This window comes from Heterodontus francisci, chromosome 12 (assembly GCF_036365525.1).
Source record: "Heterodontus francisci isolate sHetFra1 chromosome 12, sHetFra1.hap1, whole genome shotgun sequence".
NCBI lineage: Eukaryota > Metazoa > Chordata > Chondrichthyes > Heterodontiformes > Heterodontidae > Heterodontus > Heterodontus francisci.
In genome coordinates this window covers 73,564,239-73,582,085 of record NC_090382.1, presented here as the reverse complement: position 1 = coordinate 73,582,085, position 17,847 = coordinate 73,564,239, and the positions used below count along the sequence as shown (strand labels likewise).

Genomic DNA, 17,847 nt, shown 5'->3' with positions numbered 1-17,847 from the left:
ATTTCTACAGGGCTGGGGTGCAGAATACCACCGGCAGGATGTAACTAGTACACCATGTTGGATAGAAATTCATCTTCATGGTCCACTTCAGTGGCTGGACAAAGTTCTTACCCAGATGGGCTCTCCTCATAATCCTATCTCTTCTGTATCTTAACAGTAAAATATGATCTACAGGCTGTGGAAAACATGAGAGGGGGGAGCTTTATTTAAACTGGGCACTGTGAAAGATCTACTGGACGAAGAACACTTTTTTAAAAAAAAACTTCAAATGGCAATCTTTCAGATTTTACAATTGGTTGTTTTACCATACTCACTAATTATATATTGAGTGGTATTTATAGTTTTTTTGTCATCTGCTTGTATGCAGCTGCGAATGTTACAAAACTATTAACGGAAGCCTTTAAAATCTTTGTGATACTTTCAATCTGATTTAAATGCCTCCAACATTTTGCTTTGCTGTGAAGTCCAATTGTATTGAATGAGCTGTTACGAACATTTTTAGGTGGCTAATTATGGGCAGTAAAACTAGAATCTAAGTTGTAGCATGATGATGCTAATGAGATGTTCTTTTTTCAATTATATTAGCATCCTATAAAAATGTATTTTTAAATTGTTCTTATCATGAATATTACTATTCCAGGGAAACTATTAGTGGAGTTTCTGATCAAGCAGCTTATCAGTTCAGAACATGATTTCTCACTTTTATGATAATGGAACATGGTCATTTTCTCAGAAATGCAGGAGCCTGAACCTGTTCTGAGCATTGCTTTTGAAACATTAAGCTGTCTGGGTTTGTAGAAAAGTATTGTCATCATACAGATGTAAATTGCATTCAGTATTGGAACAGTCTTAAGTTTGTATTATATATTCCTCATGAGCTTCGAGTTGTATAATAGTAAGTAGAATTCATTGGTCAACAGGCTTCGTAGTGAGACTATCGCTAATAATCTGTGTGAGCTACTGTAGGACTTCTTCGATCCTTAGAGCAAGGAAAGTGCTGGTGGACCTAAGAAAACAGTTTATAGTGCAGTGTGTGTTCATTGCATCATAACTGTCCATAAATGCAAGCATTTCTGCTGCTGTGCAGACGCAGCCAGCTTTCAAACTTGCATGCATTAAAAGCTTTAAGTTTTTTAATACATTTATTATCTGTCTATTCCTAACAATAGATAATGTAAGAGAAAATTAAAATTGACCTTTAATGTAGGTTGAACTCTTCTTGATAGCTTAAGTCAAATGAGCAACAGCCTAATTCAGAGTTCATTCTGTACCAAATAAGCCAAAATTAATTTGCTTCTCTTTATAATGCCTGAGTACCTGATATTTACATGAATTGTAGGTTAGGAAATTGGTTTGTAATCTGGCATGTATATAGTTGTCAAAATCTGGAGTAAAATTACACTATAGCTACTCATTGATATTTGGAAGATACATTTTGCTAAAATGCAAAAAAAGAAATGGAAAGTATCTTGTTGCAAGTTATGGCATTCCTTTCACAAGTATTATTTCCCATAGATAAATGCTGCAGGCAGGAACTCAGCATAAAATTTTTCTGTTGGTGCTTAGGTCTTTGTGGAACCAGAGGTACCTCTTGTTTTTAAGTTGTGTGAATCATGTTTTGCTGTCTTTTTTTTTTCCTTGATGTGCTTGAATTATCAGCACCAAAGGCAGTGAAAATTCCCAACTGCACAGCATAAACTAGTAAATCCTGCATCATGGGGTTATGCAGTCAGTGTATTTGTATGCAAATATTAACAGTTGTATTTTTATTTACTGTATTTCAATATGTTTAGGTTATGTCCAGAAATTGCTAAATACTTTTTAAACCACCAATTGTTGGACAAAAATGTTTTGGTTCAGTAGGGAATTAGGAACTTTGTGAAATATATTGGGAATTGTCCATGCATCTTTTAAGCTGTTCTCCATTTCTTTTGGACATCCACGTTTGTTAAACAAATGCTGAATAGGATTTAACAGTACTAATGTAAGATACTGTTTGTTGAAATGATAAATTGGAGATTGTAACATTCTATTCTTGTAAAGTTAGCTTTTTTGTTTAAAGATGAAAATATGGGGGAAAATGGTCATTAATAGCTGTAAGGTAAATGCTGAAAGTCTTTAAATGCACCTTTCATCCCCCCCCCCTCACTTAGGTAGGGGAATAAGTGAGTTTGAGCATATCCTAATTAAGATGGGATTTGGCCATTGCCTTCTCGTATTCTTTTACTAACTTTTACATTTTTGATGTTTGAATTTTTTTGGCAGTGCGAATTGCTTTGCTGTCCATGAACATTTTTATATTTGTGAATCTTTCATTGCTTACTCCTTATTTTACGCACACACAGTGAGAAGGTTTGAACATGTTTGAGTCCACAGAGCATGGATATTTCTGTGTACTGCCGAGTTTCTCTAATAAAGACAATACATTTGTCTGTTAATGTTTTTATTCTTTTATTGTGAAGATGAGGTTTAATTGGAAACTAGCCAAACTACACCTTTTAAATTCAATTAAATTATCACTACAGCAATTTGCAATTATATGGTATATCATATGTAGTCCAGCTCACATCGCAAACTGAAATAGACAGGGGAATGGTTACTGAGCCGTGGAGGAAGCGATTACTTTTGGAAAGCCGTTGAACGAGAAGAGAGAAAAAGAGAAGCAGAGGTGTTTAGGGCGAGAATTCCAGAGTAGGGCTAAAGTGATTGAATACTCTGATATCACTGCAGTGTTATATATAAGCTTGATGTAGATAAATACTATTTTTACAGATATTCAGGTGCTTAAATACAGAACAATTGAAATGCATAGCAAACTATGAAAAAAATTATGGATTATCCTTTAAACCTCAAGGAATTTTTTAAAGTTCTTAACTGTTTTGATTAATATGGAATATCATTGTATTTTACAATCTGTCCATTGTAGATTCTGGCTCAAACGCCCTTCTCCAAACAACTCTTGTGCTTCCCTCCAATTCTCCATACGATATCTCATTCTTCAAGTGGTCCAGATGAATTATTTTATTCCCTTTTGGTCAATCAATCTGCACAGGTAACTGAATTGCTGTGTTCTCACACAACACAATCATGCTGCTTGATTAGGGAATAAGATGTGCATCTTTTTATTCTGTTGCGGGATGTGGTCATCGTTGGCTAGGCCAGCATTTATTGCCCATCCCTAATTGCCCTTGAGAAGGTGGTGGTGAGCTGCTTTCTTGAACCGTTGCAGTCCATATGTTGTAGGTACACCCGCAGTGTGGTTCGGAAGGGAGTTCCAGGATTTTGACCCAGTGACAGTGAAGGATTGACCATATAGTTCCAAGTCAGGATGGTGTGTGGCTTGGAGGGGAACTTGCAGGTGGTGGTGTTCCCATGCATCTGCTTCCCTTGTCTTTCTAGGTGGTAGAGGTCACGAGTTTGAAGGTGCTTTTGAAGGAGGCTTGGTGAGTTGCTGCAGTGCATCTTGTAGATGGTACACACTGCTGTCATTGTGCATCGGTGGTGGAGGGAGTGAAGTTTGAAGGTGGTGGATGGGTGCCAATCAAGCAGGCTGCTTTATACTGGATGGTGTGAGCTTCTTGAGCTTTGTTGGAACTGCACTCACCCACGCAAGTGGGGAGTATTCCATCACACTCCTGACTTGTGCCTTGTAGATGGTGGAGAGGCATTGGAGAGACAGGGGGTGAGTTACTGGCCGCAGAATTCCCAGCCTCTGACCTCTTGTTGCCACAGTATTTATATGGCTGGTCCAGTTCAGTTTCTGGTCAACGGTAACCTCCAAGATGTTGGTAGTGAGGGATTCAGCAATGGTAATGCCATTGAATGTCAAGGGGAGATAGTTGGATTCTCTCTCATTGGAGATGGTCATTGCCTGGCACATGTGTGGCGTGAATGTAACTTGCCACTTATCAGCCCAAGCCCGAATGGTATACAGTTCTTGCTGCATATGGACACTGACTGCTTCAGTATTTGATGAGTCACGAGTGGTGCTGAATATTGTGCAATCATCCGCGAACATCCCCACTTCTGACCTTATAATGGAAGGAAGGTCATTGATGAAGCAGCTGAAGATGGTTGGGCCTAGGATACTACCCTGACGAACTCCTGCAGTGATGTCCTGGGATTGAGGTGATTGTCCTCCAACAACCACAACCATCTTCCTTTGTGATAGGTACGATTCCAACCAGTGTAGAGTTTTCCCATTGACTCCAGTTTTGCTCGGGCTCCTTGATGCGACACTGGGTCAAATGCTGTCATGATGTCAAGGGCAGTCACTCATCTTAGCTCTTGAATTTAGCTCTTTTGCCTATGTTTGGACCAAGGCTGTAATAAAGACAGGAGATAAGTGGCCCTGGTGGAATCCAAACTGAGTGTCAGTGAGCAGATTATTGCTGAGTAAGTGCCACTTGACAGCACTGTCGATGACACCTTCCATCATTTTGATGATCAAGAGTAGACTGATGGGGTGGTAGTTGGCCGGGTTGGATTTGTCCTTTTTGTGGACAGGATGTACCTGGGTAATTTTCCACAATGCCGGGTAGATGTCAGTGTTGTAATTGTACTGGAACAGCTTGGCTAGGGGCACGGCAAGTTCTGGAGCATTATCTTTAGTACTGTTGCTGGAATGTTGTCAGGGCCCATAACCTTTGTAGTATCCAGTGTTTTCAGCCGCTTCTTGATATCACGTGGAGTGATTGGAATTCGCTGATGACTGGCATCTGTGTTGTTGGGGACCCCACGAAGAGGCCGAGAGGGATCATCCATTTGGCACCTGGCTGAAGATGGTTGCAAAGGCTTCAGCCTTGTCTTTTGCCTTGATGTGCTGGACTCTCCCATTATTGAGGATCAGGATGTTTGTGGAGCCACCTCCTCCAGTTAGTTGTTTAATTGTCCAGCACCATTCCCGACTGGATGTGGCAGGACGACAGAGCTTAGATCTGATCCATTGATTATTGGTTCCGTCTATCACAACATGCTTCTGCTGTTTGGCACGCTTGTAGTCCTGTGATGTAGCCTCACTCTTAGGTATGCCAGGTGCTGCTCCTGGCATGCCCTCCTGCACTCTTCATTGAACCAGGATTGATCCCCCAGCTTAATGGTAATGTGAGAGATATGCTGGGCCATGAGGTTACAGGTTGTGGTTGAATACAATTCTGCTGTTGCTGATGGCCCACTGTGCCTCATGGATGCCCAGTTTTGAGTTACTAGATGTGTTCAAAATCTATTCCATTTAGCACAATGGTAGTGCCACGATGAAGGGTATCCTCAATGTGAAGACGGGTCTTGGTCTCCACAAGAACTGTCCTGTGGTCACTCCTACCAATGCTGTCATGGACAGATGCTGATAAACCTCTTCTGTACCCTCTCCAAAGCCTCCACGTCCTTCTGGTAGTGTGGCGACCAGAATTGCATGCAATATTCTAAGTGTGGCCTAACTAAGATTCTGTACAGCTGCAGCATAACTTGCCAATTTTTATACTCCATGCCCCGACCGATGAAGGCAAGCATGCCGTATGCCTTCTTGACTACCTTATCCACATGCGTTGCCACTTTCAGTGACCTGTGGACCTGTACGCCCAGATCTCTTTGCCTGTCAATACTCCTAAGGGTTCTGCCATTTACTGTACAAAGATTAAAAAGTGTGCAGCACAGGAATTTGGCAGGGTGAAAAGGTATTCATTTAAATGCAAGGAGTATAGTAAATCAAGCCAATGAGCTGAGGGCACAGATAGACACATGGCAACACAATAACATTGCTATAACGGAAACTTGGCTTAAAGAGGAGCAAGAGAGGCAGCTCAACATCCCTTGATATAGAGTTTTCAGGCGCGATAGAGAGGGGATGAAAAAGTGGGTGTAGCTTTATTGGTTAAGGAATCATTGGTGATCTATGCTAAATGAATCATCAAATGAGGCCATATGGGTGGAGCTCAGAAATCAAAAAGGGGCAGTCACACTACTAGGGAGTATACTATAAGACCCCCAAATAGTGAGAGGGAAATAGAAGAACAAATATGTAGGCAAATTTCTGAGTGCAAAAGCTTTAGGGCAATAATAGTTGAGGATTTCAACTATGCCAATATCAACAAGATACAAATAGTGTGAAGCCCAACGAGATACAAATAGTGTGAAGCCCAACGGGAGGGGGTGCATTTCTAGATTTTGTCTTCGGTAATAAGTGGATGAAGTAGCACTGGGTGACCATTTTGGAGATAGTGACCATAATACAGTTAGTTTTAGCATAATCATGGAAAAGGCCAAAAATAAAACAGGAGAAAAGTTCTAAATTGGGGGAAGGCAAATTTGACAAAACTGGGGTGATCTGGCGAAAGTGGACCGGATACAGCTACTTGAAGGAAAATCAGTGGCAAACCAGTGGGAGGCATTCAAAAGCAAGATTCTACATGCACAGTGTAGGCTTGTCCCCACATAGATAAAGGGTTGTACAGCCAAATCTAGAGCCCCCTGGTTATCTAGAAGCATACAGGGTAAGCTAAAGCAGAAAAAGACTTATTACAATCACAAAAAAGTAATCCTTTTAGAAAGCCTAGAGGAGTATAGAAAGTGCAGGGGTGAAGTAAAAAAGGAAATTAGAAAAGCAAAGAGAGGACATTGTCATCCAGGCCCCCACCTGCTAAAAATGAGGCATATTAATTTTGCCACATGGGCATTAAATTTCAGATTGTTGCTGGGAAAAAGAGAAGGCCTATTACAAGGGCTGCCAGACTGGCTGGAAAGATATTTTTGCATATTGACAGACAGTACTTGAAAGGACAAAGGGGCTATTCCCTGCTCCAATTTAACCCAGAATGGGCTTTTGATCACCAGGTATTGTGTGAAGGGGAGACATTCCAAGGTCTGCTAGGACAACACAATCCACAAGGGCCAGAACTGATTAGGCCAGCTGGTCACATGACTAACTGGCTGTTGCAGGTTTTTTGTTGAACTCACTACAGAGAATTTGAACTCAAAGCTGTTTGCTCCTGGGCTGAGAAGACCTCTCTCCTGTCTGCTTCCATCTCTTTCTCATGGAACTGAAAACCACTGAAGACATATGAACCCCAAGAGAGAAAAGTCTCCTACAGTGAACAAGGTTTAAGAAGAACACTGGGCCCCCAAAAAAGCAAGATCAACTTACAAAAGGATTCTACAGTGAGCTTGAAGAACCATAATAAACGCTTCAGATATTGCCTCAAATCTTTCCATTATGTTTCTTCTCTTTTCTGTCTCATTTGCAGGTGTGTATCGCGTATGCATGCTAACATGGGCATGTCGTATTGCTGTAGGCGTCAACCGAATTAGAGCTTTTAGTTTAAGTTTATTAAATTTCCATCTTTCTTCTTTAAATCGAAGCAAACCTGTCTGTGCTCATTTCTTTGCCTTACAATTGGAAAGCAGTGAACAAGGATTCACCAAGGGGGAGCTAAAACACAGTATGTTTAAAATAAAACACTGTTACAGTAAATCCAGGTGAAGCCTGAGAGGGCCCCCTGGACACCTTTCTCACCTGGTCGTTACAGAAATTTGGGTGCTAGCTTCCGTGATTGACCCACAGACAAACAGAAAATTGGAAGTTGAATGCCAAATTGTTCCCAATCAAAAAGGAGCAAGATTAATACAGGTTTTCTTGTGGTTGTGTGTGATTGAGTACTAACATTCCTGCAACTAAAGCTAGTAGCTCTCCAAGCCAGGTGAAGTAACTTGGGATAAGCTAAAAGCACTGTCTAAGGAGGAATTGAGGAAAATGGCTGAGCGGTGTGGGATCACTCTACGTGGCAAGGCTAGGAAGTCTGAACTCCTAAAGCTAGTTTTTCCCTTGAATCTGAAGAACCAGAAGCAGGGTTAGAAGCAGAGCCAGACGGTATTGCTTGCAAAGATACAATTGGAACAAAGGAAGCTTGAATTAGAAAACAGGAAAAGAGACAGGAGAGGGAGAGAGAGAGAGTCTTCCAGAAGGAATGTGAAGAAAATGAAAGGCAGGAGAGAGGGGGAGAAGGAACGAGAAGAGAAAGGGAGAAAGAATATTCCAATAAGAATCCAAAGAAAGAGTTGAAGCGGCTTGTGTTAAGCAGGGGGCAACAGAGTAACACCAGTGAAAGCACAGCCAATATGGAGGAGCGTAATTCGGGACTGGGTACAGAATCCTCAAATTGTTTGTGTCTTTTGAGAAATTGGCAAGGCAGCTAAAATGGCCAGCTGAGACCTGGTCTCTTTTACTACAAAGCAAGCCAACTGGAAAAGCCCATGAGGTTTATTCCTTGTTGCCAGATGAGAGTTCATCGAGTTATGAACTGACCAAAAATACTATCCTCAGGGCATATGAATTAGTACCCGAAGCCTATCATCAAAAGTTTAGAACCCTCTAGAAGCAAGCTAGTCAAACTTATCTGGAGTTTGAAAGAAGTAAACAGCTGGCTTTTGACCAATGGCTGTAGGCTCCTAAAGTACAGCTCAACTATGAGAATCTCAGGAAAGTAGTTCTGTTAGAGGAATTTAAAAACTCTTTTGCACTCTCAATAAAGATCCATGTTGAGGAGCAGCGGGTTCAGGGAGCCCAGCAAGTGGCTGTTCTGGCCAATGAGTTTGCTTTAATTTAAAAGTCAGTTTCCCAGGGAAGAACGTTTCCTGATCACCTCCACAAATCTGAAATGGATAAAGGGTGGGAAGGTGATATCTGCCCAGGCAGTCCTGGGAGAGAAAGGAAAGAAGGAGACACAGGGGCCCCTCCTCCAGCAAAAAAGGAAGGTGCTGTGAGCAAGAGTGAGACCTGTCTGCTTCCATTGTAATAAAGCGGAGCATTTAAAAGCTGACTGCTGGAAACTAAAGGGAAAACCGGTAGGGTTAATAATCAGGGCACACCTGCTCAGTGAAGATGGGGACCTGATGGATAGTACAGCAGAACAAGCTGTGGCTTTAACTGTAGTATGAGTGAGACCCAGGAATCTTACGGCAGCAAATGCAGGAAAATTTAATAGGATTCTTGAAGGCTATCGGTGTTTTGTGTCTGAAGGGAAAGTAACCTCATATCCTTCGAGGGGGCCAAGCAAGCCCATAGTGATTCTCAGGGACACTGGGGCCACTAAATCCCTTTTACTGGGAAAAGGCCTGACGTTTCCCCCAGAGAGTGCAGTGAACACCAAAATGGTGGTGAATGGTATTGGAGGGCAGTGTATGTCTACACCTGTACGCCGGATGCATCTGGGGTGTGACCTAGTTTTGGGACCGGTGACCGTAGGGATTGTCCCTAGTTTGCCTATGGATGGGGTTGACCTGCTCCTAAGTAATGAACTGGCAGGGGTGAAGGTGGCAGCTGCCCCCCCCCCCCCCCCCCCCCCCCACATTAGTGAAAGAAAGACCAGAGGAGGTCAGAGAGACAGGGCAGTGGTGGGAGACGGTTCCCTGCAGTTTCCCTGAATGTGTAGTGGATCAGGCCATGATCAAACCAGCTCCCCCAGAGGAGACTGCATTGGCACAGTAGGCAGATGACCATGAGGTCTGCCTGTTTGAGACTTTCTTCAGAACGTTAGGAGACCCAGGGAATGAATTAAATGGATTTTCCCTAGCTGATGCTCAGCAAGCCGACTCAGTATTGTGAGAATTAGCACAGTCTGAAAGTGAAGCAGAGGGAGTCCCTGATTGCTACTATTTTAAAAAATGAGGTACTGATGAGGAAATGCAGTTCTCCTCACAGACCTGAGAGCAAGGTGTGGACAGTACTTCACCAGTTAGTGGTGCCACAGAGGTACCGGAGAGAAATATTAAGAGCCCATGAGACTACAGTGGCTGTACGTGCCGGTATACAAAAGACCAAAGCCGTCATAAGTCAGCAGTTTGACTGGCCAAAACTCCACAAAGATGTGGTGGAGTACTGCAGGAGTTGCCACATGTGCCAGGTTGAGCGGAAACCCCAACCTACAGTGCAACCTGCACCCCGAAGTCCTGTACCGATGTTAGGAGGACCCTCCAGCAGAGGACTGGTGAACTGTAAGGGACCCTTGCCGAGAACAAAAGGGGACAGGCAGGCACAAGGCTGGCAAAAGTTTAGACAGGGAAGGGGAAAAAGTGACAAAGAGGGCAGGTTAAAGGAAGTCCAGGAGGAATACCAGATGAAAACCCCTACTGTCCGGTCAGCCGACCCCAAAAAATTTGTAAAGTTAGACGCCACATCCTCCTACATAGATGCAGACACAAGAAGCACAACACCAGAATTGCTAACAACATTTACAGGAACCTGCAGAGACAAAGACCTCTATGGGGTAGAGAAACTGTGATGGTGATGCCTTACCTAGTCGAAGTGCCACAGGGGAGTGCAGTAGTGTCTGCACACATACCTGCAGGCAGGAGTGTCCCAGAGAACAAAGGGGAGATTAACAAAGAATCCCCCCACAGTCAGAGAAAAGGGAACCACCCATCCCCTGACGTCTTTGCATAACTCAGCAAAGCACTGAGAGTTCAGGATAGACCTGCCACTACTAACTTTCCTGAAAAAAAAAATGACCTCAACAGGAACAAAGACTCGAGGCAGTCATGGCAATGGGCAAACTGAAGAAAAACTTCCCCAAAGAACCACATGGTTACTGGGATGCCAAAAATGGGAATTTAAAGCAGCACTGGCACCCAGAAAAGACAATTTTAATAAGTTTTAAGATTTATGAATGAATGGAAATGAATGAGAGAAATGCATGGTTTTCTTTCCGTACCTTATAATATTCTCTCGACCTTTTCATGAAATGCGCATCTCAAATCGCACTTCATTCTCCTGGGTGTGGAGGTGTTAAGCAGGCCCCCACCTGCTAGGAAAGAGACATATTAATTTCGCCACATGAACATTAAATTTCAAATTGTTGCTGGGAAAAAGAGAAGGCCTATTACAAGGGCTGCCAGACTGGCTGGAAAGACATTTTTGCATATTGACAGACAGTACTTGAAAGGACAAAGGGGCTATTCCCTGCTCCAATTTAACCCAGAATGGACCTTTGATCACCAGGTATTGTGTGTAAAGGAGACATTCCAAGGTCTGCTAGGACAACACAATCCACAAGGGCCAGAACTGATTAGGCCAGCTGGTCACATGACTAACTAGCTGTTGCAGGTTTTTTTGAACACGACACAGAGAATTTGAACTCAGAAAGTTGTTTGCTCCTGGGCTGCGAAGACCTCTCTCCTGTCTGCTTCCATCTCTTTCTCATGGAACTGAAAACCACTGAAGACATATGAACCCCAAGAGAGAAAAGTCTGCTACAGTGAACAAGGTTTGAGGAGAATACTGGGCCCCAACGATAAGCAAGATCAACCTACAAAAGGACTCTACAGTGAGTTTGAAGAACCATAACAAACCCATCAGATATTGCTTCAAATCTTTCCACTATGTTTCTTCTCTTTTCTGTCTCTATTTACATGTGGGTATCATGTATACATGCTAATATGGGCGTGTCATGTATCCGTAGGTGTCAACCGAATTAGAGTTTTTAGTTTGTTTTTTCTTTAAATCTAAGACAGCCTGTTCGTACTCATTTCTTTGCCTTATAATTAGAAAGCAGTGAACAATGATTCACCAAGGGGGAGCAAAAACGTGGTGTGTTTAAAATAAAACCCTGTTGCAGTAAGACCAGGTGAAGGCTGAGAGGGACCCCTAGACACCTTTCTCACCTGGTCGGAACAACATGAAAAATTATTGGCAGGTAAAATCAAGGAAAACCTAAATATGTTTGATCAATACGTTAAGAGCAAGAGGATAACTAAGGAAAGGGTAGGGCCTATCAGAGATGTACAAGGGATGCAGAAGATGGGGCCAGGAGTTTTTTTGTCTCTACCTTCACAAAGGAGAGGGATGTTGCAGACACTGCAGTAAAAAAGGAGTGTGAAATATTAGATACGATATGCATAATGAGAGAGGAAGTACGAGAGGGTCTGACATCCTTGAAAGTGAATAAATAGCCAGGGTTGGATGGATTGCATCCCAGGTTGTTAAAGGAAACCAGGGAGGAAAAAGTGGATGCGCTGAGGATCATCTTCAAATCCTCACTAGATACAGGTGAAGTGCCAGAGGAATGGAGGTCTGTGAATGTTATGCCATTGTTTAAAAAGGGTGCGAGGAATAGGCCAAATAATTATAGGCCAGTGTGACCTCGGTGATGGGTAAATTATTAGAATCAATTCTGAGAAACAGGATAAACTGCCACTTAGAAAGGCACAGATTAATCAGTCAGCATGGATTTGTTAAGGGAAGGTCATGTCTTGCTAACTTGATTGAGTGTTTTGAGCAAGTAACCAGGAGGATTGATGAGGGTAGTGTGGTGGACGTGGTTTACATGGATTTTAGTAAGGCATTTGACAAGGTCCCGCATGGCAGACTGGTCAGTAAAATGATACAAATGAATGTGGCGAGTTGGATCCAAAATTGGCTCAGTGACAGGAAACAAAGGGTAATAGTCAATGAATGTTTTTGCGAATGGAAAGCAGTTTCCAGTGGCGTTCCACAGGGTTCAGTGTTGAGTCTCTTGCTGTTTGTGGTATATATTAATGATTTGGACTTAAATGTGGGAGGCATGATTGGGAAATTTGCTGATAACACAACAGTTGGTCGTGTAGTTGATAGTGAAGAAGATAGCTGTAGACTCCAGCATGATATCAATGGTTTGGTTGAGTGGGCAGAAAAGTGGCAAATGGAATTCAATCCGGAGAAGTGTGAGGTAATGCTTTTGGGGAGGGCAAACAAAGCAAGGGAATACACAATCAACAGGAGGATATTGAGAGGGGTCAAAGAAGTGAGAGACCTTGGAGTGCATGTCCACAGGTCCTGAAGATGGCAGGACAGGTAGATAGAGTGGTGAAGAAGGCATATGGAATGCTTATTGGCTGAGGTATAGAACACAAAAGCAGGGATGTAATGCTGGAACTGTATAAAACACTGGTTAGGCCATAGTTGGAGTATTACGTACAGTACTGGTCACCACATTACAGGCAGGACATAATTGCTGTGGAGAGAGTACAGAGGAGATTTACAAGAATGTTGCCAGGGCTTGAAAGTTGCAGCTACGAGGAAAGATTGGATCAGCTAGGGTTGTTTTCCTTAGAGGTCAATTACCAGGGGGCACAGATTTAAAGTGATTGGAAGAAGGATTAGAGGGGACATGAGGAAAAGATTTTCACCCAGAGGGTGATGGGTGTCTGGAATTCACTGCCAGGAACGGTGGTGGAGGAAGAAACCCTCAACTCATTTAAAAGGTACCTGGACATACACCTGAAGTGCTGTAACCTGCAAGGCTCCGGACCAGGTGCTGGAAGGTGGAATTAGATTGGGCGGCTAGTTTTTTCGACCGGCGCAGAGATGATGGGCTGAATGGCCTCCTTCTGTGCCATAATTTTTCTATGGTTCTATGTTTTCACACTTGAACTGAACTATTAAGAGTACATTTTTATTTTGCTTGCAGTCTTGCTTTCATTGTTAACCAATTTTCTGCTTGAAAGATGCTAAGGAGGGCTGATTTCCAAACACATGCTTAATTGAAAATATATATTTATAATGAATGCCATATTAAAGTTTAGAGTCAAGGAGGCTGAAAAGATGGTCTCCAATCGTGGGGAGCAAGGAGAGGGGAAGATGTACAAGAGGCCAAGTTGGTGTGGGCGGGTGGGGGGGGGGGGGGGGGTGGTGGTGGTGTGGAGATTGGTGGAGGATGGGAAGTAGCCAGGAGAGTATTGGGATAGTGAAGTCTGGAGGTGATTTAGGAATTGATGAGGGTTTCTGTAAGGCTGAGGTTATGGGCAAAAAATGTGGTTCATCCTGTGCCATGGTAGGGGCTGGAGATTGAACTCGTGGGGGCCAAAGATTATGGCTGGAAGAAACTGTGGCTCATCCAAAACAACACCAGTCAAAATGTATGACAGCAGAGAGAGGCTTTGGAGGAGGTTAGAGTGGTAGTGGACCAATCATGCTTGGTATTACCAGCATGTCTGGATGATGTCACCAAGAGTTAGTACATAGACAAGGAAGAAGAGCGCAGGGCCAAGGATGGATCCTTGGGGGACCTCTAAGGTAAATGGGAGGATTAGTGTGGAAAGAGAAGCCATTGTTCGGGATCCTGTAGTTACAGTTTAATAGCTAAGAAACTGGATAGATGAATAATTACTTTGAAAGATGTCAATACATTTATTGTAATTCTTCTTCTTCTTTGGCCTCCTTGTCTCGAGAGACAATGGGTAAGTGCCTGGAGGTGGTCAGTGGTTTGTGAAGCAGCGCCTGGAGTGGCTATAAAGGCCAATTCTAGACTGACAGACTATTCCACAGGTGCTGCAGATAAAATTGGTTGTCGGGGCTGTTACACAGTTGACTCTCCCCTTGCACTTCTGTCTTTTTTCCTGCCAACTGCTAAGTCTCTTCGACTCGCCACACTTTAGCCCCGCCTTTATGGCTGTCCGCCAGCTCTGGCGATCACTGGCAACTGACTCCCATGACTTGTGATCAATGTCACAGGACATCATGTCGCCTTTGCAGACGTCTTTAAAGCGGAATCATGGACGGCTGGTGGGTCTGATACCAGTGACGAGCTCGCTGTACAATGTGTCCTTGGGGATCCTGCCATCTTCTATGCGGCTCACATGGCCAAGCCATCTCAAGCGCCGCTGGCTCAGTAGGGTGTATAAGCTGGGGATGTTGGCCGCCTCGAGGACTTCTGTGTTGGAGATACGGTCCTGCCACCTGATGCCAAGGATTCTCCGGAGGCAGCGAAGATGGAATGAATTGAGACGTCTCTCTTGGCTGACATACGTTGTCCAGGCCTCGCTGCCGTAGAGAAAGGTACTGAGGACACAGGCTTGATACACTCGGACTTTTGTGTTCCGTGTCAGTGCGCCATTTTCCCATACTCTCTTAGCCAGTCTGGACATAGCAGTGGAAGCCTTTCCCATGCGCTTGTTGTTTTCTGCATCAAGAGACAGGTTACTGGTGATAGTTGAGCCGAGGTAGGTGAACTCTTGAACCACTTCCAGAGCGTGGTCGCCGATATTGATGGCTGGAGCATTTCTGACATCCTGTCCCATGATGTTCGTTTTCTTGAGGCTGATGGTGATGACCTCTCCCACTGACAAAGGCAACCCATGGCGCCCAATCTCTACGCCAATTGAACTGGACTTATAACCCATAACTGCTGCCTTCCGTGTTGTTTTGGTTGCTGCGAGGCGACTATGGAGTGACCTCTCCATGGCGCATGCCTGGGCAGATGTATGGAGGTTGTGAGTTGCCCAAGCGTCAATTACTTCGCAAGATGTCAATACATTTATTGTAATTACAGGTCATATAATCTGCTGTTTTGATGAACTTTCTGAAACTACTTTGTGAGAAAGCTTTTCCAAACCCATTTGCACCCTCAATTCTCTTTAAAAAGGGGAAGGATAATTAAGGGAGAGATGAAAACAAACTTTTTATCATCCAACATGTGATTTGTATGTTCACTGCTGCATGCAACTGGTTTCAAAGCCAATGAGTACAAAGTAGTAACATTTAAAAGCCAATAGTAAATGAACATCAGCTTTAATCTGGCAAATTGGAATTGAGGTCACTATAGTATAATTAGGGCTGGTGTGAATGGTTTCTGATTTCCAATAGTACAGCCTAAAACACTAGTTTGACTTTAAGTACATTATATCATTTTTTTTTTCAATCCAGTCTTACATTGTTTCTATTTACTTGATTGGTATGAGCTGTAGCAGTTAATAATCCAAGCAAACCAACAGTCCTTACTTTGAGGTATGCTATTTCTCTGATGATGTTTTGAAAATTTGTGTACATCAACAATGTATTTATTTAGCACTCTCAATGCAGTAAAACCTTCCAACTATCTTCACCAAGCCACATAAGGAGATATTGGGGCAGGTGACGAAAAGCTTGATCAAAGAGAAAAGCTTTAAGGAGCATCTTAAAGGAGGGACGGAGGGGTTTAGGGTGTCTGGTTTGAATTAATATCGCAATGTGTTTCTTGAGGAGTTCTCCAGAATTGAAAAATTGGCATGTGAAGTTTATTAAAAATACTTTAATTCTACAAGAGATAAATCTGATCAACGTTTGACTGAATAAAGTGGCATTCCCATATTATGTTAGGTCTCCAGAGCACTTAATATATTAGTAATTCCTATCAAAATTTCAGTTTCAGACCTTAAGACACAATGTGAGGTGTATAAAAAGCAAATCTAGTTCATATAGGGCTAAAAATAAACCAAAAATAACTTTTAAAAAAGGGGATTTGAAACTCTTGGGTCAAAATATTAACACTGGAAAAATTCCCATCCCCAAAATAACTCCATTTAAAACTGAAGTGGACAGGTTGCAAAATCTTAGGTTGAATTAGTTATATCTCCTCTTTCTCACTTGTATAAGCTTCTTTGCAACCAGGAATTGAGCCAAAAGAACTGGAGGGTGGTGAATGTTACATGCCTGTTCCAGGTATCTATTGACCAGTTAGTCTGACATCAATAGTGGGTAAACTGATGGCGACTATAATAAAGGTAAACATTTAGAAAGATATGTGCGAATAGGAGGTGGGCAACATGGATTAATAAGGTGTAGATCATGCCTGACTCCTCACATTCTTCGAGGACATTTCCAAGTATAAAGACAAAGGGAATGCAATGAGGTTTGTTTTCATTTTGGAAAAAACAGCTGATAATGGGCCACACAAGAACATGTTGTTATTAAAGGCAATGTTCATTGATGTCACCAGCTCATCAGTATATACTTAAGGTAGATTTGTGCTAATCTTCTGAGTCAGAAGGTTATGTGTTCAAACCCATACTCAGTACTTGACTACATAATCTAAGGCTGACACTTCAGTGCAGTACTGTGGGAGCTAGTGCAAGGAAAAAATACAGTTGATGGTATAAGATTTTTTATAATTGTTTTTAAAAGTGACTTGGGAATGCAGATTCCAAAAATGTTTAGGAAATCCAACTATATGAATTCAAGGATAATCTCATACAAGATAAGGCTTTTAGTGAAATAATAATTTGCTCATCGTGCTGCTTTCAATAACCAGTTTTTAAGATCAGTGGTTCTCAAACTTTTTCAGCCATGGAGCACTTAGGTGGGGCAAAAGACCCCGCAGAACACCTACCAGTCGTACCATACCCACTTTCGCTTGACGCTGCAAAAAAACACCCAAATTAATGGGAAGAATGATGCTGTTTTTGATGAGACACCAATGAGGTGATCTCTGGTTCCAAGCTGGAGAGCTTCAGTCTCATAAAAAGCAAAATTCTGTGGATGCTGGAAATCTAAAATAAAAACAAAGTGCTGGAAATACTCCACAGGCCTGGCAGCATCTGGAGAGAGAGAAACTGCGTTAACGTTTCAAGGCTGTGACTTTTCATCAGAACTTCAGTCTCTGTTGGTTCCTCTTTATGTTCAGCCCCACAAGTATTGAAAATCTGATCTTGCAGTTGTAGTTAGGAATGGCAGCAGGTGCTTCAGAGCTACATCGGCATGTCCAGGGTACTCCGACCCTATGTGGAGGCAAAAGTCCGTCAAATGTTTCTCGCCGAATACCAGCTTCAGTAACCCATCAGATTCAAGCTCCACAACATTTTCCACCTCTTTTGATGGAGGTTTGATATTGATCTCTTCAATGCGGCCCGTGTTTGCGAATGGATTTCTGATCCACTCAAATCCTGTTTCTGGTTCTGGAAAATACTTCCTGCATTACGTGCTTTGAAATCTTCAACAATCTGCCCATCAATTTCTTCCTCGGATGTAAGCAGGAAATCGGTGAAAGTGTGAAGCAGTTAAATTCTTCGTGGTCGAGGTGGCCACAGCTCCAACTTCATACGTAAAGCTTTAATTTTGTCCTGGACGTT

The 17,847-nt window shown here is 42.7% G+C and overlaps 1 protein-coding gene across 1 annotated transcript in view; it reads left to right on the top strand.

Annotated features, from left to right (window-relative positions):
- The window catches only part of LOC137375921 (mothers against decapentaplegic homolog 5), a 57,327-nt gene extending 54,889 nt beyond the window's left edge, over positions 1–2,438 (top strand). Inside the window, exon 7 of the mRNA XM_068043618.1 lies at positions 11–2,438. Within this exon, the coding sequence (XP_067899719.1) occupies positions 11–154 (144 nt within the window). The 3' untranslated portion in view covers positions 155–2,438. The remainder of the gene's footprint in view (positions 1–10) is intronic.
- Positions 2,439–17,847: the final 15,409 nt, after the last annotated feature.